The 22,043-nt window shown below is 39.5% G+C and overlaps 1 protein-coding gene across 1 annotated transcript; it reads right to left on the bottom strand.

The window, feature by feature from the left end:
- Positions 1-1,654: 1,654 nt before the first annotated feature.
- Positions 1,655-14,861, bottom strand: siva1 (SIVA1, apoptosis-inducing factor). The gene is made up of 4 exons (XM_073039783.1): positions 14,668-14,861; positions 8,857-9,078; positions 6,991-7,147; positions 1,655-3,862 (listed from the first exon to the last, which is right to left on the bottom strand). The coding sequence occupies exons 1-4, from the start codon at positions 14,783-14,785 to the stop codon at positions 3,814-3,816; spliced, it is 546 nt and encodes a 181-aa protein (XP_072895884.1). The 5' UTR covers positions 14,786-14,861; the 3' UTR covers positions 1,655-3,813.
- Between the last annotated feature and the right edge of the window lie 7,182 nt (positions 14,862-22,043).

The following is a 22,043-nucleotide window of genomic DNA, read 5'->3' as shown; positions in this document are numbered from 1 at the left end:
AAATCCCTCATGCACGATGGCCAAAATATCAGATCCTTGGTCTGCATGGCAGTAATGGAACCTGGCCTATATATATCAGAGTATTACCCACAAAATGCTGGAAGAACTAGTTCCCAAAACTGAATAATACCATTGCTGATTGACCTCAATGACTGGCTGTGAGGCATACGCTTTGGGGTTGACTACGCCAGATGACTAAACTACTGCCCTAGAGGTGCAGGCTTACTGAACAGCAGTCATGGGCCTGCAGTGGGCTGACATTAAATTCAGGGAAGCTGGGACTTCTCTCCTGTGCGATGTCTCAACCAGTCACCCTTGTTCCATAATACCTGCAAACCAGAGATGTACTGTTTTTAACTCAATTCACAGCCTATTGCGACTGGGCCGGAAGGCTCATGGAAACTGGTTGTACTAAGTTTGTGTGACACAGCCTTAGAAAGGGTGCCAGTGTGCAAAAATTAACCGTGTTTGGGCAACATTGGCACTTTTTGAGATCCTTGAGTAATGGGGTTGACCACATTAATGTGGACCTGCTTGGTCTTCTTCCCTCCTCCTGCAGTTTCATACACTTACTTAGCATGGTGGCCTGAGGTCACCCCTCTAGCATCAGTGATGGCCAGACATAGCTCAGACGAACATCAGCACCCCTTCTGATATTTCCTCTGACCATGGCCCCGAATTCACATCAGTTCTCTGGCTTGTAATGGCCTAGAACCCATCAGGCTGTATCACACTATGGCATACCACCCGCAGACAACAGCACATGAAAGCAGTTTCACTGCTCCTTAAAGGCTGCTCTGAGAGCTTCCCTGATGAGTGAGTCCCCGACACAATCATCTGCTGTGGCTCAATGGCTTACAAAAAGAAAAAAAAACCAGTCTTCCACAGCTGAATTAGTATATCAGGGGCCATTATGAGTGCCAGATGATTTTATCCTGATGCCATGTCTACCTGGCTAGCCTCTGTAAACTGATTTCATTTCCACCTCCCATCATGGTGTACAGCACTCCTGGGTTCCTGTTGATCTACATTCATTTTCATCTGCCATAATGCACACCAACATCTCTTCAGATTCATTGTTTCAGAACAGGAAAAAGTCTTGTCATAGATGGAAGGGGTAAATCTGGATGTATTTCATAAGATCAGCTTAAACCAACACACTAAGATGTAGAGGATTCTACTAGCATGTCCTGACCAAATGTCAACCCATCTCTGGCCTAGGCAGAGGGACCTGCTGTTATTCCACCCATGGAATGTAGGACCCAAGCCTGGCATAATTCACACCCATTGAAATTTAAACCACTTTAAGAGGCTGTTCTGATGATGACATATCAGTTTAAAAAACCTTCATGTTGTGTTTGGTGGGGAATAAATGAGTTGTTTGTTTCCCTTACAACACCTCTGCTGTTTATTTGCTAAAACCATTGTTTAACTTTATGTCAGCTTTCTTTGGGTGTGTGATTTACCCTTTACCCAAAAATGGAGGACAAGGGCTATTGTGGAATATAATATTGAGGTACTGGTTCAGTTTGTCATACTATAGAATGAATAATCTTCAAATAACTTGACAGGAACTTTATTACAAGTGGGCACAGTGAGTAATCAATTGTACTCAAGAACTATTTGAAGTACAAGTCTGTAATTATCCTCAACATTTGCCAGTATAATAAAAGTGCTTTATTGAAATTTCAAATACAAATCCCCTTTAAAGCAGGGCTGCAATTGCAAAAGTCAGTACTCTATAGGTAAAAGGTGTTTATTAAAAGAATCTAAGAATTTTAAAAGACAAATATTTTCAGTGCATAGATGTTTTCCAACTCATTTAGGACAGCGGACTTAAATATCAAGATTAAAAAACAGTAGGAAGTTCAAAAATTTGAAGTTTGACCTTAGTCTAAAATTGAGACTATGTTGTTCCTTAATCTGCTACTTATATTTAACAAACAAAATTAGTTTCCTACAATTGTACTGAATTCAGAGATCACAAGTTTCACAACAGATTGAATTTTTAGCTTATTTATAAAGTGGCTTAGATGAATTAAATGTTCAACTTAAAGTTACTTACAAAATAAATGTAATCTTAAATTTACATTTAAACACTAAAAGAGCTATTAATATGTTGCAACATTTCATCACTTTAAGTCTACAATATTCAAATCTGCACATTTGACAAAATCAGCACTGGATCAAAGTCAAACTATTACTAAAAACAGAGGGTTAAGTAGCTTTAATCCTGTTAAGAACTGATTATCTCCCAATTATAGGTATGAGCAGCTTCACATGCAGATATTACCAAATAACACCCCCCCCCAAAAAAAAATCTCAATTGAATTGCTATGGTTGCCAAATATCTTACATCCAGGTTAAAGGCATTAGTTTTGAACTAGTGTGTAGCAAATGATCATTGTTTGAAGCTTAACTCAATTAGAGGTGTTACTTGTAGCTTACTACTACACTCTAGTGGCAAGAAAGTGCAGCTTGAAAAACCTGAATTGTTGAATCTCCTCACTTCTCACACTTGAATTGTTTTCCCACTCAGATGCTAAACCAATTCAAAGAGAGGATAGAGTAAATTAGCTACAGATGTGGGCCAGCTGGGTTAAAAATGTTTTCACATCAACTAAAACAATTAATGTTGATAATTATTTCAAGTGGCATTTATATTTTCTAGTCGAGAAACAAATACCTGAACCAAGCAGGCACAAAGGTGTGAGAACAGTGCTGTTTTACCATTAGGAACATTAGTCCCAACTCCATGGCTCTTTCTAAAGGAATGCATTTAGCACTTTAGCATCCATTCAAAATAAAATCCTATTATTGACCATCCTTTTATAACACTGAGGCAGACTTAACCTGCAGGATACTTAACTGCAAAGAGTCATTACTCTATCTCCATAAACATGCCAAATGACCACAAAACCATGGGCTTAAGGCAGAATGCATGAGAAGTGGTTTTGCCAATTTGAAGTTAATTTCAGTACTATACTATTTTCATTAAATTTCTGGTTGACACTTGTAATAAGATGGACCAGAGCAAATCTTTGAAAGCAATGATGGTTTTGAAGCTCCATAAAGCAGGAGATGATGGCAGATTTGTGCTTGCATTGGAGGTGTGGGGGTGGAGTTAGATCTCATTCATACAACTTGCTTTGTTTCCAGAGATTTGGTGATGCAGTCATTTTGTAAATTAAATAAAACTGAAGAAATTGGTGAATACTTTGAATATTTCAATAGCTATCCAACATCCAGATGCACCTTGGTCAAATCCTTCCATTCTTCAGTAAGTAATTTCATCTGTTACAGCAGACTGAAACTGTACAGATTTGCTCAATCACCAATAGCACCTCTTGAAACTCACCAGGTCTGTAATTCACCCAACCTCTTAAACAACCAACTCGGTAATTCCATTTTTTAATTATGAGTATTAATTGTCATAATATCCATTAAAACAGACAAGATCTGCAAAATGTCAGGAGTCAGTTTTTCTGCACAGCAACTTTGAACCTGTTAGATCAGATCAGTAATTAGACTAGTTATTAGAGGGAAATACACTTCTCAACCCATGCATTCTGCTGTATGCAAACACCAACACTAAAGTAAAAGTTGATGAATACTTTCCTTCATTTGTTAGAGAACAAATAAGTGTGTACTTAACAGTAAAGTTTTGCAAACAGTTAAAAAACTTTTATTATAAAATACAAAATTAAAACAGTATATTACAATGTAGAATTGCTTCCATTTGTACACAAGTGGAAATCACTTGACGTAAAAAATTCCCATACAAAAGTCCACAAATCTTCTGAAAGGTTGCTTTCATGAGACACAGTCATAGCAGAACACTTTGTCCTCAGCATCATTATAACTGAAAGTGGAGGGAAATTCAGTTAGTACAAGAGAAACATTCTCAGATTATTCAGTTTTGTTTTTGGCAGTCATGATATTTCACAACTAATTCACACCATTTGATTCTTAAATAGATATTGAAGCTTTGGACAGTACCTCACTTCTTTTTAATATATAGCATTTCTGTTTTTACACATTAAAAAAAATCTATTCAATAAACTGATTTATTTATTTATTATGTTTTATTTTATTTATTATTTTTATGCTAGATTATGTATTTCATTGAACGGCTGCTGCCAAGGTAACAAATTTCACGTCACATGCTGGTGATTCGGTGACCCGATTCTAATATAGTGCACTTCCTGCAAGTATTTGGCATCAGATCTAGAAGTAGCAAGTTATTGGTAGCATTCACTCAACAGGTTGAAGTACATGCTATGAGGCAGAAAAGTCAAACTGGAGAGTTCTGTATGTTCAGTAGCTAATCCTAAAGCAGTCATGGAAAAGGAAGGCCTCAACTTCAACCTTCAATCTACTCAAAGCTTAATGCAAATTTCAGCAAAGAGAAACTAGTGTCACCCTATTTCAACATTGGACTTAATTTGGAGACCAGTAGCAGAACTGTCTTGGCTTCCTAAATGATCAGTCCTCATTCATATGAACGGGATTCCTAGTTTGCTGAAGACTATAGACTTAGCAGAATTAGGCCATTCAACACATCAAGTCTGCTCTGCCATTTCATTATGGCTGATCCATTTCCCCCTCAACCTCATTCTGCTCGCAACTTTTCAACGGGAACTATCAAACCCCACCTTACCCAATGACCTGGCCTCTACAGCCATCTCTGGCAGCAAATTCCACAGATTCATCAGCCACTGGGCTAAGAAATTTCTCATTTATTCTAAATTCTCAAGTTCTGCCCTCTTTCCCCACTTTCTGAAACATTCTCTCCACATCCACTATCTACACCTTTCAATATTTGACGGGTTTCAGTGAGATCCACCACTCCTAAATTCCAGCAAGTACAAGCCCAGAGCCAAACACTTTATATGATACGGCTTTCATTCCTGGAATCATTTGTTAACTCCCTTTGAATCCTCCCTACTCTTTTAAATTAAGGGCCTAAAAGAGCTCACAATACTCCAAGTGAGGCCTTGCCAGGGCCATAGAGCTTCAGCATTACATCCATTTTTAGTCCTCTCAATGAATGCCAAAATTGCATTTGCTTCTTCACCACCGACAACCTGCAAGTTAACCTTTACTGATGCCTGCACAAGGACTCCAAGTCCCCGAGTTTTGAATTTTCTCCATGTTCAGAATATAGACTGCTTTTGTTCATTCTACCAAAGTGTATGATCATACACATCCCAACAATGTATTCCATCAGGTATTTCTTTGCTCATTCTCCTAGTCTGTCCAAGTCCTTCTCAAGCCTCTGCTACCTCAACACTAGCTGCCCCTCCACCCATTTCATATCATCCACAAACCTGGCCACAAAGCCGTCAATTCCATCATCCAAACATTGACAAACAAGCAGTACCAACACAGACCTCTGCTGAACACCATGAATCACTGTCAGCCAATTACAAAAGACTCATTTTATCCCCCTTCTTTGCTTCCTGCCAATCAGCCGATGCTCTATATGCTAGCACCTTTCTTGTAATACCATGGGCTCTTATCTTGCTGATCAGCCTCATGTGGCACATTGTCAAAGGCCTTTTGAAAACCCAGGTTCACAACATCCAACAATTTTTCATCTATCCTGCTTGTTATTTTCTCAAAAGAATTACAAGAGATTTGTCAAGCAAGATTCTTCCTTGAGGAAACCTTACTGGCTCAGGCCTATTTTAATGTGCCTCCAAGTACCCTGAAATCTCATCCTTAATAATTGGATCTTCCCAACTAGCAAGTTCAGGTTCAGTTGCCTCTTGTATCTTCCTTCTGCCTCCCTCCCTCGTGAAGGATAGAGTGACATTTGCAATTTTCTAGTCTTCTAGAATCTAGTGATTCTTTAAAGATCATTACTAATATCTCCACAATCTCTTCAGCTTTCCCCTTTCAGAACACTGGGGGAGGAGTCCACCTGGATTAGGTGACATATCGACCTTCAGACTTTTCAGCTTCCCATCTTCCTAGCAAGAGCAACTTCTGTCCTGACTCATACTGCTAGTCTTCCAGTGAAGAATGATGCAAAAGAAAAAAACTTAGTTCATCTGCCACTTAGTGGTCACCCATTACATCTAGAGTGTTATTTTCCAGTGGTCCAATATCCACTCTTATCCCTATATATCTGAAGAAACTTTGTAGTGTCTGATATTTATTGGCACCAATGACATGGGTAGCCAATATGTACCAAGATTTCTGGCTGCTCACCCTCCCCCTTTAGAATGCCATGGACCCAATCTGAGGCATATGATTCTAGCATCTGGGTGTCTCTATTGTGTCCATAGAATCTTGTGTTTAGTCAAACCATGGAATCCCCCATCACTTCTGCGGTCTTCTCCCCCCTCCCTTCAGGGAAAGACAGCACTTGACACCTAGTCATGGAGGCTCCCCGCAGTAGGTCATTTGAGGAGAATGGACACAAGGCTACGAGGCACTGGCTGCCCATCTCTTTTCCCTCTAACAGAGACCCAGGTACCTGCAGCCTGCAACCTTGTCACTCCAAGTCAAAAAAAAATTTAACTTCATATCATGATACATTTAAATGCAAAGCTTTAACAGGAGGGAAGGTTCTTACTGCTGAACAGTATTTGATTCATGCAGGCAGGGGGAGGCAGATGGAAAGAGCCCTCAGCATGAAATTGCCCAAGGGGTTTTGCCACTGTGGCCTAACAAGTGCAGTGGGAGATCGCTCCATCTTTCCTTAGGCAGAGCCCACTGACAATATGCACCCACTCAACTGCAGCTATTTTGGCATCTAGACCAGCAAATCAACAGCTAGCTACAGAAGCAATAAATGCAAAATTTATCTTCCAAACAATTACATCAAAATATGGGAACAGGTTCTAACATCAGTAAATTTAAAAGTCTGGTCAAGCTATTAAATATTGAGTTTGCTGGTTTCAAGTTGGAGCATATAGATTGTAAAGTTTACAGATTACAGCAAAGCAGAAGCCAAGTACAAAATACAAAAACATTACTCACTCTGCAACTGAACATATTGAACAGAAATTCTTCGTGCAGTGATCACACACTTTGATGCAATCCTGGCATAGTAAGTGGTCACACCGTGAACAAGGTTTCTTGAAATTGGATGGTTTCAGACAGATAAAGCAGTTTGTAACTGCTGCCTTGATGGATGCTATATGAACAAAAATCAGTAATTTAGACCAAAACAAATAACCATTCCCAATGAAAGCTGTGAAAGACTGAAAAACCAGTCTTCATTTTTGCAGGAAAAAAAACATTTTGTTGCCATTTGAAATACTGAAATAAAATTGATTTTGTCTGAAAAACACCTATGGTTAGACATCATTCTAAATATGCAAAGATAAAAGCTCAATCATTCCTCCCAAATACAAGCTCATTAAGTCACATCTGTGATTTTTTTTTGAGGTTGGGATGAAGGGCTAAGATTTAAAACTCAATCAACAACCCAATTAAAAAAAACATTTTTGTTTGAAAAGCTACATTGTTTTGAACTTTTCCTATGCAGTTTAAACTGATGGACTGCATGTCCATCAAAACTAGCTGGTGATGTTGTGGCGTCCACACCGGACTTCAAGACAAGTGGTCTCGGGTACGAATCCAGCTGGTTCCTTGCATGCTTTCCACCATCCGGGTTGAGCGTAAAGCTAGCATCCTGGCCTCAAATAGTAAATGCTAAAGAAACAGCAACATTGCCACCTGATGCGCTAAAAGGCACGGGAAGGAACAACAATGTGCATCAAAATAATACATTAAATCAGCAAGGACTGCTGGGCCTGTTGCCACACTTCCAGCACCAACAAAGTATGCCCATAACTCATTCACCCTATCTGTAGACCTTTGGAATTGGGAGGAAACCCACACTATCAGAATGTACAAATTCCTTACTGACAGCAGGAATTGAATGTAATCTTACAGATAGATCTGTCACAGCATTCTGTGCCCCCTCAATTGTAATCACTGAAGTATTGGCATTACCACTAAAAGATAGTAGTAAAAGGTGATGGAAAATAAAAAACACTGAGTAATTACAGCAGCACAATCACCACCCATCCAGAAATGTTTAATAGCAAGCAACTTCATGAGACCACCACCCAGATCCTAGGAACTTGTTCTACCACACTCCCTTCCAAAAATGTCAGTATGAATCAACTAGAAATAATTTCCACAGCAGTACAAGAACTGACATTAATTATACCACAATATTTCAGTTTATGTTGTTTTAAAAAGCATGACCAAGTACTGTTGACTGTCTGAATTCTTCAGATTATCAGATGTTGAGCTTCAAACTAGTTTAACTCATGAATGTACAATAAATGCACATCCATCTTGTACAACCATCTGAAATGCAGACAAAGCCAGACTGGCCAATTTCACCCAAGTCTTCTGTTCCTCAGTTGCCCATACTATTATGCTCTTCTCTCATTAGACATTCCAAAGATGTCTGCCTCACTTGAGGATCAATTCCATTTGCCCATGCTGTCATTTTACCAACTGGTCAATGCCCACAGGGCTACCTTCACTAATACCCATTTTCAGAACTTCCAAGCATATGTTAAATATTGCAGGGATAATGCTAGTGATCTTTAAAACAGTTATCTACTTACTTGTGTAAAGCCTCATTTAGAGAGAACTTTCAGCAATACTATACAGGTGCCAACCTCATGTTCAGTTGCTACAGCTGACCTTGGACAAAATCCTCTGACACAGGTCACTGCATGCATTGGAAGTTTTGACTTAAATACCAAAGATTACTGCTATACAAACATTGACTTCAGCCAATTCGTATGCTCCAGTAACTAGATTAAGACCCCAATAAAATGTAAAACACCCAAACGTGTAAATTAAATCATATAAACTTACATTTTTGCAGATATGATAAACCCCTTAGAAGTTGTCCATTTTGTCCTAGAAATGTCTGCCCTTGGAGGAAGTCATGATTACTGTTACAAATACTTTCAGGTTCCTTCATATAGTTATCCTCAACAAGTATGGGGTCCAGTGTATATTTTTCATCCAAGTTACCAGTCCATAAATCTCCCATAAAAGACTGAGCTCCATTGAACAGCAAGCTCTTGGTTTTCTCTGGAAGTAAAAATTAGGACATTAAGTTCAATTTCAAGTAAATACAAAACAGCTACTCAGTTATCAAAAAGATTTAGCTGTCATTTTAACATTTTTCATGTAGGAAACAGGCCAGGCACAATTTCCATACAAGCTCAATCACAATTGTATCCAGATATGAATTAAGCAATGTTTGTGAAACTTCTAACCAGTACATCACAAGGATTAGGCCAGGGTTTTCATTATTTGTTTGAAAGGCAAATTCAAGCACTATTGATAGTGAGGAGAATATTCTTAAAGGGTGAAAGGAATAATGATGAGCTGTTGGGAATTTAGCAGTCTCTGGAACAATCCTAAAGAAAATGCCAGAAGCCATTATGGGCTGTTCAATTACGGGGGGTGGAGATGCTAGGAAAATCATGAAATGAGCACATGGCAAGACAATATGGGGCTGTTGCTCAAAAAGTCAATACACATTGGAAGATGTGCAGGAAGAATGGAATACATCAAGAATTGAAAAAGGCCTTTTCAGGCCATGGGAATGAGCTCAGTCCTCTGCTCTCTCTCTATACCCATGACTGTGTGGCTAGGCATAGGTCAAATGCCATCTATAAATTTGCTGATATACAACCAGTGTTGGCAGAATTTCAGATGGTGACAAAAGGGCATACAGGAGCAAGATATACCTGTTAGTTGAGTGGTGTCGCAGTAACAACCTTGCACTCAAGGTCAGCAAGACCAAAGAACTGATTGTGGACTTCAGGAATTATAAGACAAGGAAACAAGTCAATCCTCAGAGGGATCAGAAGTAGAGAGTGAGCAATTTCAAGTACCTGGGTGTCCATATCAGAGGACCCAATCTGGATGCAACATATAGATGCAGCTATAAAGGGGGCAAGACAGCAGCTATATGTCATTACGAGTTTGAGGAGATTTCATTTTTCAGCTACAACATCTACAAGTGAAGAGCATTCTGACAGGCTGTATCACTGTCTTGTGGGGAGGGGTGGGGGCTACTGCACAAGATTGAAATAATTCTTATTCTGAATTTTCATGATATATCAATAAAATTCTTAATTATAAGCTTTGGAATTTAAAACATATTCACCATATGTGTACAAAGATGGAGTCACAAATTAAGTGGTACAAATTGATAGCTGTAATTGTAGAAGCACTGATGTTTTATACTGTCTTGGATGGCAGAAGACAGAAGATTTCACTGCATTTGTTCCAGAACACCAAGTCTTTCTGGATATGAAGCAAAATTCTAGGGTATAATCCACGAACGGCACTGAATTTCAGAAGTACTGGTCAAGCCTAAAAGAGGACATTTGTTTTAAGAAACAGACTGGAATACATGAATGCATTCTGATAGCATTTTGCTCCAAAAATAATGGCAGTATAAAGGATGCACTCAATCACACACAAGCAGCTCAGAGGTGCACACCAAGCATAACTAAAGGGCAATAATCTTCCAGGAACTAGTAAAAGTGTCTGCTTACACCTCAACTGGGAAGTCTTGATTTACTTAAACATTTTGAAATTCATTATTCATTCCTCAAAACTAATCTGAAAACCCGGCTCACTTTACTAAGGATGCTACATAATCTGAACTACCGTAGATTCCGGACTACAGAGCGCACCTGATTAAAAGCCGCTGGCTCTAATTTTAGAAATAAAATCAATTTTTTACTTGTACAGGCCGCACCGGATTTTCGGCCGCAGGTGTCCCACGTTGTAATATGAGATATTTACACAGAAAGATATTACACGTGAGGATTTTTTAACTTTTAATTAAATCCATATGGTAACATAAACAAATACATATTGCAAATGCTTTTTTTTGAACCGTGCCTGTAACGCGGCTACTTTTAAATATACGTTGCGTATACTTCTTTACTGTACAGTGCACGAACAACATTCCAATATCTCCTAACGACTGGTAAAAAATATATATACTGCAGCCTACCAGGAAAAGTTATTGATCGCCTTTAACTTAAAAGCAGCGTTTTCGCTCCGCCGCTCGACCCCCTCCTTCCCGTTTATCACAAACCGGTATCCCACAAGACGCGGCGAAACCGGGTGTGACGTCATAGCATCCCGCGATGTAGTACAGAAAACAAATATAGTTAAAACAGTTCTAACTTTAACTAACAAATGAATTACTAAGCGAAAATATTATAAACTAAATAACAGCCATAAAGGCAGCACAATGCTTTTCTTCGAGTGTTTTCCATGTTGATGAGGGTGAGTACAAATGACTGATTTACAATAATTTAATTGTGAAAGTGCGCTTGATTTATCGTACAATTTCATTGGACCTCTGTGAACTACTCATCAATTTTATTGGTCTACTGTTACGAGGCAAAATGTTTTCGGCGGCATGAAAAAAAAATACATTAGCCGCTCCGTATTAAAGGCCGCAGAGTTCAAAGCTGTTCAAAATGTGGGAAAAAAGTAGCGGCTTAAAATCCGGAATCTACGGTACTCACTAGAATCTGGCAGGTACAACCAAGGTTATTAGGACATTTTTCCTTGGAGGGTAGATAAAACTGCATTCTGCCTTTGTGATAGTGAAGTGCAGAGTAACATTACAAGAAACAAGCATAAACTGACAACAGTGCAAGAACATTTTAATTCAGTGGTCAAAACACAATCAGAAAGAAAAAGAGAAGCTTGTTGTTAGAATCTAATAAAAAGCATCTGAAGAAGTGATATACTCAAATTCACTGTACAGAGGTTGATTGAAAGCAGTAAGAATCATGCACTTGGGTGTGCAGTACTATTTTATTACAAGATGTAGCAACTTCTCCATTTAATGGTTTCAGTAAATGGAAGAGCAAGGTAATTTTTTTTATAAGACCATATGAAATAGGAGCAGAATTAGGCCACTTTGCCCATCAAGTCTGCCTGCCTCTTCATGGTGATTAATTTCTCCTCAGGCCCAATAAACTGCCTTCTCCCTGTATCCTTTCATGCCCTGACTAATCAAGAATCTCAACCTCTGCCTTAAATATACCCAAAGACTTGACCTCTGACACCAACGGCAACAATCTCCACAGATTCAACACCCTTTGGCTAAAGAAATTCCTTATGTTGTAAAAAGATGTCCCTCTATTGAGGCTGTGCCCTCTGGTCTCCTCCACCATCGGAAACATCCTCTCCACACCCACTTTCAACATCTGATAGTTTCAAGAGGTCACCCCCATTCTTCTGAATTCCAGTGAGTAGAGGCCCAGAGCCATCAAGCACTTCTTGTATGACAAGCCTTTCAATCCTGGAATGGTGAGACAGAAATTTATGGACAGCTTCTGTATGTTAGGAACCTAATTAAATATTAGTATTATGATTTAGAGCACAAATAGTTAATCTCTAGTTGAGTCTTTTTCAGAAGTAACATTAGGTTCTGTACAAAAAAAAACTGAAAATAATTATTCAATCTATGACCACGAGTTGGATATGGTAGTCCAGGGGTTCCTAACTTGGGATCCGCAGATCTCTTGCTTAATGGTATTGGTCGATAACAAAAAAGGTTTGGATGCCCTGTGGTGGACTGAGGAAGCACACAGGAGTGAGTGTTATCAGATGGTTGAGTGGTATCGCGACCATCTTGCATTCAATATCAGCAAGACTAAGGAATTGTTCCTCATGGAATGAAGGGTGCAGTAGAAAGGGTCAGCAGATTCAAACTCTTGGGTGTCAACAGTTTTAAAGATCTACCCTGGGCCCAACATACTTGTGCTAGATGAAGGCAACGGCCAACGGCTCTACTTGATTCAAATTTTAAGATTTGCAAATTTCTACAGATGTACAGTGATGAGCAGTCTTACTTTTTGCATCACAGCCTGGTAATGGAGCCTCAAATGAACTGGATTGCAGGAGGGCTGTAGACTCAAATCAGATGAAGAACAGACAAACTGCATGGACAGCAGCCAAATGCAGGATTGAACAGTGTTTTCTGACATTGCCAAACAGCAGTCCTACAGGCTGTACCACTCTGCTGCCCTGTAATTCCAGGGCCTTTGATATCCTTAAATTCAGATTTGTTACTAAAGAATGAAATTTAATTATATTGCAGTTATGTGAAAGCAGCAATCAACTACCTGTATATTTAAAAACTTCAGTTACTATTCTGACCTTAAAGATTCAAAGACAAATCACAAGTATTGTTATTAAAAACATACCTGTAACTAAAGCACAAGATACCCAAACATTTCATCATCCTTCAAAAGCTTCAAAAGTGAATTACAATGTTATGCCACAGAAGTTCAGGCAGTGAGGAATCTCAGTGTTATACCCAAGTGAAATACTGACCCAAGTTGATAGAGTAGTGATAAAAACCCAACTGGGTTAGTGGCAAGAATCTCAGGATTTCCATACACGTGTGGATCAGCTTAGAAATCCAGGAAAAATTCTCACCAATTAGGCTCCAACATTAGATTAATCTCATTGCAAAAGTGATGGACTTAAGCAAAATTAATCTGTTTCTGCATAATGGATCCATATAGGATTCAGTTTAAGGTACAACAGGTACTGATAGCTAAACAGGAAACACTGTTGAGTTTGATCAATTAAAATATTATTCCAATTTTACCCCAGCAAATAAGGATCTTTAGCATTTCCCATTTTGAAACAACAATTGCAAATTGTTTAATATTTTGGGACTAACAAATAAAAAATGTAGGAGGGGGAACAGGAATAGGCTTGACAACAGAATTTTCATGTCATTGTTTGGAACTTAATGCATTGGAACTTCAAATTAAACAGAGGATGATAGCTTTTTAAAAAGCCAGTTACAAGTGGCATCAACTTTCCGGACCTTAAAAAAATCAGCACAATATTACTTAGCTCGTCAGCATATCGGACCCCATACCCAGAGCGCTCTTAACGCATTACTTCACAGATAACTCCCAAATGACACCTTCACAAGTGTATCCATCAGTAATAGCAGGGCCTGGACTGGGGAGCATGCCTTATGAGAACAGATTGAGTGAACTCGGCCTTTTCTCCTTGGAGAAAAGGAGGATGAGAGGTGACCTGATAGAGGTGTATAAGATTATGTGAAGCACTGATCGTGTGGATAGTCAGAGGCTTTTTCCCGGGGCTGAAATGGTTGCCACAAGAGGACACAGGTTTAAGGTGCTGGGGAATAGGTACAGAGGGGATGTCAGAGGTAAGTTTTTTTTACTCAGAGTGGTGAGTGCGCGGAATGGGCTGCCGGCAACGGTGGTGGAAGCGGATACGACAGGGTCTTTTAAAAGACTTTTGGATAGGTACATGGAGCTTAGTAAAATAGAGGGCTATAGGTAAGCCTAGTAATTTCTAAGGTAGGGACATGTTCGGCACAACTTTGCCGTAGGTTTTTTTTATGTTTCTAAGACTTTTCATTGCCAATAAAGCACAAAAATGCTCCTAAATGCCCCACTTTCTGGAATGCAACTTGTGCGGAGTTAGCAGACGGCCCTTCTACAAGTAACCCCACACGCAGACCGAGACCACCGGGGAGACGAATCCCCACCTCAGCGAGCAGCTTCCAGGAGACTGCTGGCGACCTGGTGCAAGGCCGGAGCGGACCCGGCCTCCATAACGCGAGTCACAGCACCCACTCACCATACACTTCGCGCTTGTACTTCTCCCCGAGCACGCCTTCACTCAGCTCCCTCTGGGTCACGTAGACTTTCCACTGGAGCGGCGCGATGTCCCCGAACGGGCTGGCTCGCTTCATCATACTCACACACCGCCGAGCGCCCCGTTCCCGCGCCAAACGTGACCTTTCACACGCAAACGCAGGCGGTTTAAAGAACGGGACCACGTGACCACCCGGGCGCCGCGTGTGAGGGGGCGGGGTCTGTCCGGCTGCCCCGCCCACCCGGCCCCTCCTCCAGTGACAATGTTTACATTGCCAATTGTTGCTAATCCGGACGAAATAAGCCTAGTCAACTGCACAAGGCGGTTGGTCTTCTGAAGAGGTAAATTATTAACTGCTTTAGAAAATACAATTTGGGTATTATTCCAAACAACGTGTAGTAGGAAACCGGGAACCAAACAATGAAGGTTCTCGGCCAGAAACGTCGCCTCCATAGATGCTGCCTGACTTGCTGAGTTGCCCCAGCTTTTTGTGAGTGTTGCTCAATATTTGCAGCATCTGCAGACTCCCTGGTGTTAGTAGGTATTACATAGTCAGAAGGAGGTAAGATAGGTTAATTGTTTCCTATAGTTTGTTGAATGGTATAGAATAGGGCAAATTCATGACTCCCATTCCCTCGTGAAACCTTGAAAAGACACCATGCAAAGAAAAATTTAAGAGACTTACGTAGACTGAGCGTTTAGAACTATCTTCTAGATTTGGTGACTAACATCCGAAATTATATTGGATGAGTGGAGTGCACACAGAGGTAAAATAACATGGGAATGGGAAGGTACATATGAGTAAGATTATCTTCTCACCTGGAACAGAGGGGCAATTTTCAAATTATCAAAATTAAGTAAAACTATGAATCTGGTCTACTGAGCTTGCTTTGCGATTCATCAAGATCATTTTCTATCTCAGTTAACTCTACTGCACTATCCCTATATCATTTGATTCTGGCAATTTCCAAAATTTAGATTCAGATTTGTTTAGTTATCACATGTACATACAGTGAAGTGAATTGCTTGCATTAGCAACCACCATAACCTAAGGATGTGCAATCAATCAATAGCCTAGCAATCATCTCCAATTAAAAGTAATAAATTAATACTTAATCTTGAATGAACTCAGCGGCTGAATTGTCAAAGCCCTCTGGGATGAAGAATTCCAAAGATTCACTATCCTTTCAATTAAGTCCTAAAAGTCCTAGCTCTCGTCTTACCAAGATTGTGTTACCGGGAAAACATTCTTCCTGCATCTTCCCTATCCAGCAGGGAATAATTTTTTATGAATTTCAGTGACATCACCATTCATTCTTCTCAATCTCTTCTGGCATAGTAAAGCCAGTATCTCCAGGAACTAGCCTAACACAACGTTGTCACAGCTTCCATGGCAAACGTACGGAGACCCAAGCTGTACGATGTACAATGTCGGAACCAGTCAGGTTTTATTATTACTGACATACGTTGTGAAATTTGCTGTTGCAGTATATGCAATAAATAAAATATATAAAATAAACTATAAATTATTGTAAGATATACACACACACACACACACACACACACACACACACACACACACACACACACACACACACACACACACACACACACACACACACACACACACACACACACACACACACACACACACACACACACACACACACACAGTATAGGAGCAGAATTAGGCCCATTGGCTATCGAGTCTGCTCTACCATTCCTGAATCCTATGATGCCCTTACTAATCAAAAACATATTAACCTCCATTTTAAATATACCCAATGACTTGGCCTCCACAGCCATCCATGGCAATGACTTCCACAGGTTCTCACTAGCCTCTGGCTAAAGAAATTCTTCCTTACCTCCATGTACAAATTGTGTGGTCATTAGACACTACACCATGCTTAGAACAGTTTTCAAATAGCGTCACTTGTGTCTGTCTTCAAAAAGCAGTGCATTTTTCACTCGTGGTCAGTGAGTAATAAGCTCTGATAAAATTCAGAACTGTTTTGATCATTGCGGTTTTAAGTATTTAGGCTTGCCAGAAACAGCTGGGAGTGAAAATGAAATGATTTCGCGAATTAACAAGTTAGGAACTAAGAAGAATTTGGAGTGTCGACAACTGTCTTGAAGATTTGAATGAAAATGAAGATTTGGAGGATGCAATTGTCAAAAGCATTGTTTGAAGGCAGTGGATTATCTGTACTAGGTGTCTGTGCTGATTTTCTTCATTTATAGTCAATCAAAAGAACGCAGAAGGGTACACTGGATTAATTCCTCCATTGATAACTAATAGGAATTTAGCACAGTTTTATTGTTTTGTAGTAGTTTTGGTAGTGTTCTAATTGGCTCTGTATTTCATTTAAATACGTAATTTGTTTCTCAGTTAAATGGTAATTTGCCTTTCTTATACCCCTTTAATTATTTCCATAAAACTTCGGCTAATTGGGGCAGCCACTTAATTGGGCAAAAATGTACAATGTCCCAATTAACAGGAATCTACTGTGAGTTTATATAAATACAGTACTATGCAAAATCTTAAGCACATGTGAAAAGAATCTGTAAAGTGAGGATGCTTTCAAAATAAAGAAAACTAAGTTTCTTTGTATTAAAAAATACCATAAAGAGCAGTATACAGTAAAAAAATTAATTCAAAGCAATATTTGGTGTGACCAGATTTTGCCTTTAAAATTGCATCAATTTTCTTAGGTACACAGTCGTGCAGTTTTATAAGAAGATCAATTGGTAGGATTCTGCAAGCATCTTGGAGAACTTGCTCCAGTTCTTTGGCAGGCTTCCGCTGTCTCACTTGGGCAATCCCAGACAGCCTCAATGATGTTGAGATTAGGACTTGTGGACTCCATCTTGTCTGAAACCATGTAAAAAATCTAGAGTGCCTAAGACTTTTGCACTTTACTGTGTATGAGGAGGAAATGTGACCTAAGTGACTTTAACTGTGAAATGAAATGAATGTTGGTGCCAAGTGGGTAGTTTGATTATGTCACAAGCTAATCTCCTGGGTTTTTCATGCACAGCAGTTGAAAGTTTACAGAGAATGGTGTGAAAATTTTAAAAAAACAGAAGTGAGCTGCAGTTCGGTTTGTGTAAATGCCTTGTTAATGAGAAAGGTCAGGGGAGAGTGGCCGGAATGATTCAAGCCGACAGGAAGGTGACAGTAACTCAAATAACCACGGGCTACGATGGGCAAAAGAGCATCTCTGAACACACAACACCTCGAACCTTGAAGTGGATGGGCTACAGCAACAGAAGACCACGACGTACACTCAGTGTATATACATCTGGAAAATTGACATGGCATGAAAGACCATGCTTTCTGAGCTTGACTGAGTTTTTAATGATGTGATCAAAAAAAGGGAATGGAAGTTGAGTGGGGTACACGTGTTTATATGTACTTCAGTAAGGGCATTGAGAAGGTTTCACATGGTAGGCTGCTCTGGAAGGTCAGATCACATTCTATCCAGGGAGACCTGACTAACTGAGTACACAGTGGGCTTGTTGGTAAAAAGCAGAAGGTGATGGTGGAAGGTTGCTCCTTGGATTGGAGACCTGTGACTAGTGGTGTGCCTCAGGGCTTAGTGCTGGGCCCATTGTGGTCATCTATATCTACAATTTGGATAAGCGTGTACAAGACATGGTTAGTAAGGTTGCAAATGATCCTAAAGTAGGTGCTATAGGACTAAGTTTGTAGGTATCACTAAAGTAGGTCATATAGTAGACAATGAAGAAGGTTATTAAAAATTAAGGGGTATTTTAATCAGCCAATTAAGTGGAGTTTAATTCAGAATAGCGTGAGGTGCTGCATTTTGGGAAGTCAAATTCAGGTGTGACTTTCACAGTGAGCAACAGGGCCCTGGGGAATGTTGTAGGACACGGAGACCTTGGAGTATTGGTACATTGCTCACTGAAAGTAGAGTCACAAGTAGACAGCATGGTGAAGAAGGCTTTGCCTGCAGCCTTTCATATGTCAGTGCATTGAGTATAAAAGTTGGGAGATTATGCTTCAATTGTACAAGATGCTAGTGATACCTACTTGGAGTATTGTGTTCAGTTTTGGTTGCTATGCTAAAGGCAAGATGTTTTAAACTGGAAAAAAAGACAGAAAAAAATACAAGAATGTTGCAGTCCTTGAGGGACTGAGTTAAATAGGGAGAGATTGGACAGCCTGGGGCTTTATTATTTAAAGTGTAGGAGAATGAGGTTGGAATGGCTGGTGTAGGCAGTGGGAGCAGGTAGGTTGTGGGAATAAGCTGCTACTACCTATTAAGTGGTCCCAATATTGTGCACCTCAAATTGCCTCTGCAAACCAAGTCCATCTCCTGGCCTTCACGTGTGGTTTCGCTACTAAGCCTGGCAGAACCATTCCTACTGACAGGAGAAGGGGCAAAGGCAGATTACTGGTGCCTTAAAACCAGTTGTTTCAGGCAGGTGGGGCTTGTCAGCTGTGGTTGGCAGCTCATCGAGGAGAAGGACATCTCTGATCTCAAGCCTCTGCTGCCTTGTGGCTATACTCAGTCATGGAAGAAGTTTTGAGAGTTAACCCCAAAGAAACATTCAGAGCTGGAGCCTCTAATGCAGTCCTACATTGAGTTTGACCTGACTGGCAACTCCTGTGACATCGCTGGTGCCAAACTGTATCAGTCTCTGCCATTTGTTTGGATTCACCAGCTTCATGGAGAGGGAGAGCTTGCTGCATGGGCAACAGCTTGCTCCCCATATTGTATTGTGCTGGCCTGTGTATCACGTAGACAGCCAGGATGCAGTAACTGTGATCGGCCCTGACCAATGGAGGGTCCCATGGAGACTGAGAGATGATCTTGTAGATGTATATAAAGTCTGAGGGTCAAAGATAGGATAAATGTACTCTGCCTTTTTCAAAGGGTTGGAGAATCAAGAACTAAAGGGCATAAGTTTAAGGTGAAAGGGGAAAAGATTTAATAGGAATACTGCACAAAGGGTGTTATTTAAAAGGAATCAGCTGCTTTAGCAACTTTTAGCATACATTTGGACAGGTACATGGATTGAAAAGATTTAGAAGGTTATGGACCAAATGCTAGCAAATGTGGTTAGCTTGAATGGGGCATCCTAGGTGGCATGGATTAGCTAGACCTGCTTCTGTGCTGTGCTATGAGATGCTGCCTGACCTGCTCAGTATTTTTTAACATTTCTGTTTTTATTTCACATTTCCAGCAGCCAGCTGCAATTTTAATTTTTATTCAGTGATGTTAAGCTAATGGTTTGATAGTTACTCGATTAGTTCACTCCTTTATTAAACGGCTGAGCACATTTAATACCCTCCCATCTGCAGGAATTATTGCAGAGTCTACAGAATTTTGGTTGGCCTGTTTGTTCTCTAACCCCACATAGTTTGAAGGATTACTCAGTTAACAACATTCTGAGTGTGTTCTGTCATGATGAGTTGGCATTGGTAAGGTTCAACTAAGAATAGGCAGTTTCTTTTTTCCATGATCGAACTTATTTTCAAACAAATGCATTGCATGAACTAAAAAGGCTTACTTCCAGAAAAGTTTTTATTTTAGCATATACACAGCAACAAAATATTGCACCTGCTAAATGCAATTTTATTGCGAAATAGCTGTATTGGTTCTCTTCTTTAAAAAATCTTTTCATTAAGTTAGTTCTGACTTTAAATACTCCTACATTTTATAAACTAATGTTAAATACTTCCTTTCCTGTCCTGATGAAGGGTCTTGATCTAAAACATTGACTGATTATTCCCCTCCATAGATGCTGCCTGGCTTGCTGAGTTCCTCCAGCATTTTGTATATATTGCTCAAGATTTCCAGTATCTGCAGAATCTCTTGTGCTTACTATTTTTAAAATATTTCCCTCCCCTGACATCAGTTGTGATGTTTCTTTCGCTAGACTGATGTCACAATGGCTTTATTGTATCACCCAGTTATACTGAAGTATCCTTTCGTAGAAAATTGATGGTTACCACTAACAGGCAAATTCTATAATTTTGTTGAGGTAAAATATGTTAAAAGTAATTTAATTCATCTTAGGATTTAACATTATGAATAAGATACCTAATTCACTCAATAATTACAATTCATCTTTATATTTGGCAACTGAATTTTTTTGGTTATTGGATAAAAATGGCTCAACTGCGTGTTTGTACTTTACACATTTGTAGTCTGATTTCATTTTGTTCATTTGAAGGTTCAGGAACAATATTGTGGATACAAACTATGAAACCAGATGTGAGAATTGTATGAAGTGAAAGTGAAGAATTAAAACAGTTACTTCAATGGTGAGATCTTGTTCAATTGATCAGTGGCATTTGCCTTTATTCTTTGCTAGACTGTTCTTCATCTCAACTGTATTGATTATTTCAATCATTAAGGTGTAACAAATAAATTTAAATAAATGTTTTATATTTATTAATATTGCAATTTCAGCTTGTCAGTGTGTATCTAGAATGACATCAGGTAGAGAACAGACAGCAAAGACTTGGTTATGTTGTAAATTTAACAAAATAGTTAAATATCAGTTGTACAAAAACTAATATATCCAATCATCGGCGAGTAAAAGCACTTTTCTGATTTTCCACCTAGTCTGCTAATGTGACAATAGAAAAGATGGATTTTTCCTGTCCCTCAGTTGCAAACGTGTATACTCCGGGGTAAGTACTAAGAACTTCATGTTATTTCAATAGATTTTTGGGATTCTGGAAAGATATATATTCAGAAGCCATTTTATTAGGTACAACCTGTACCAAATAAAGTGGCCACTGAATGTATATGTTGATGGTCCCCTGCTGCTGTAGCACATCCACTGCAAGGTTCAATGTGTTGTGCATTCAGAGATGCTCTTCCACCTGCCACTGTTGTTACACGGTGGTTATTTAAGTTACTTTTGCCTTCCTATTTGTTTGAACCAGTCCTGCCATTCTCTGATTCTCTCATTAATAAGGCATTTTCGCCCACAGAACTGGATGTTTTTAGTGTTTTACACCAATCTCTGTAAACTCTAGAGAAGTTGTGCATGAAAATCCCAGGAGATCAGCAGTTTTTGAGGTACCCAAATCACCAACTGGTACCAGCAATCATTCCATGCTTAAAGTCACTTACATCACATTTCTTCCCCATTCTGATGTTTGGTCTGAACAACAACTGAACCTCTTGACCATGTCTGCATTCCTTTATGCACTGAGTTGCTGCCATATGATTGACTGATTAGATATTTGTTTTAACGAGCAGGTATACAGGTGTATCTAATAAAGTAACGACTGAGTGTATTTCTTCAATGCAATACTTCCTGACAATATCTTTTCGTGAATAGGTCAATTGGTTTATCTATGTAACAAAACATTT

The sequence above is a fragment of the Hemitrygon akajei genome, chromosome 3 (assembly GCF_048418815.1).
Source record: "Hemitrygon akajei chromosome 3, sHemAka1.3, whole genome shotgun sequence".
NCBI lineage: Eukaryota > Metazoa > Chordata > Chondrichthyes > Myliobatiformes > Dasyatidae > Hemitrygon > Hemitrygon akajei.
The sequence above is the reverse complement of the archived record's forward strand: the minus strand, read 5'-3'. Positions and strand labels throughout refer to the sequence as shown.

Coding starts and splice junctions, on each gene's coding strand:
- siva1 (XM_073039783.1), bottom strand. CDS start 14,785: ATGATGAAGCGAGCCAGCCCGTTCGGGGACATCGCGCCGCTCCAGTGG. Junction 9,079..14,667: donor GTACAAGCGCGAAGTGTATG/GTGAGTGGGTGC, acceptor TTTTACTTCCAG/AGAAAACCAAGAGCTTGCTG. Junction 3,863..6,990: donor TCAATATGTTCAGTTGCAGA/GTGAGTAATGTT, acceptor CTCCACTTTCAG/TTATAATGATGCTGAGGACA.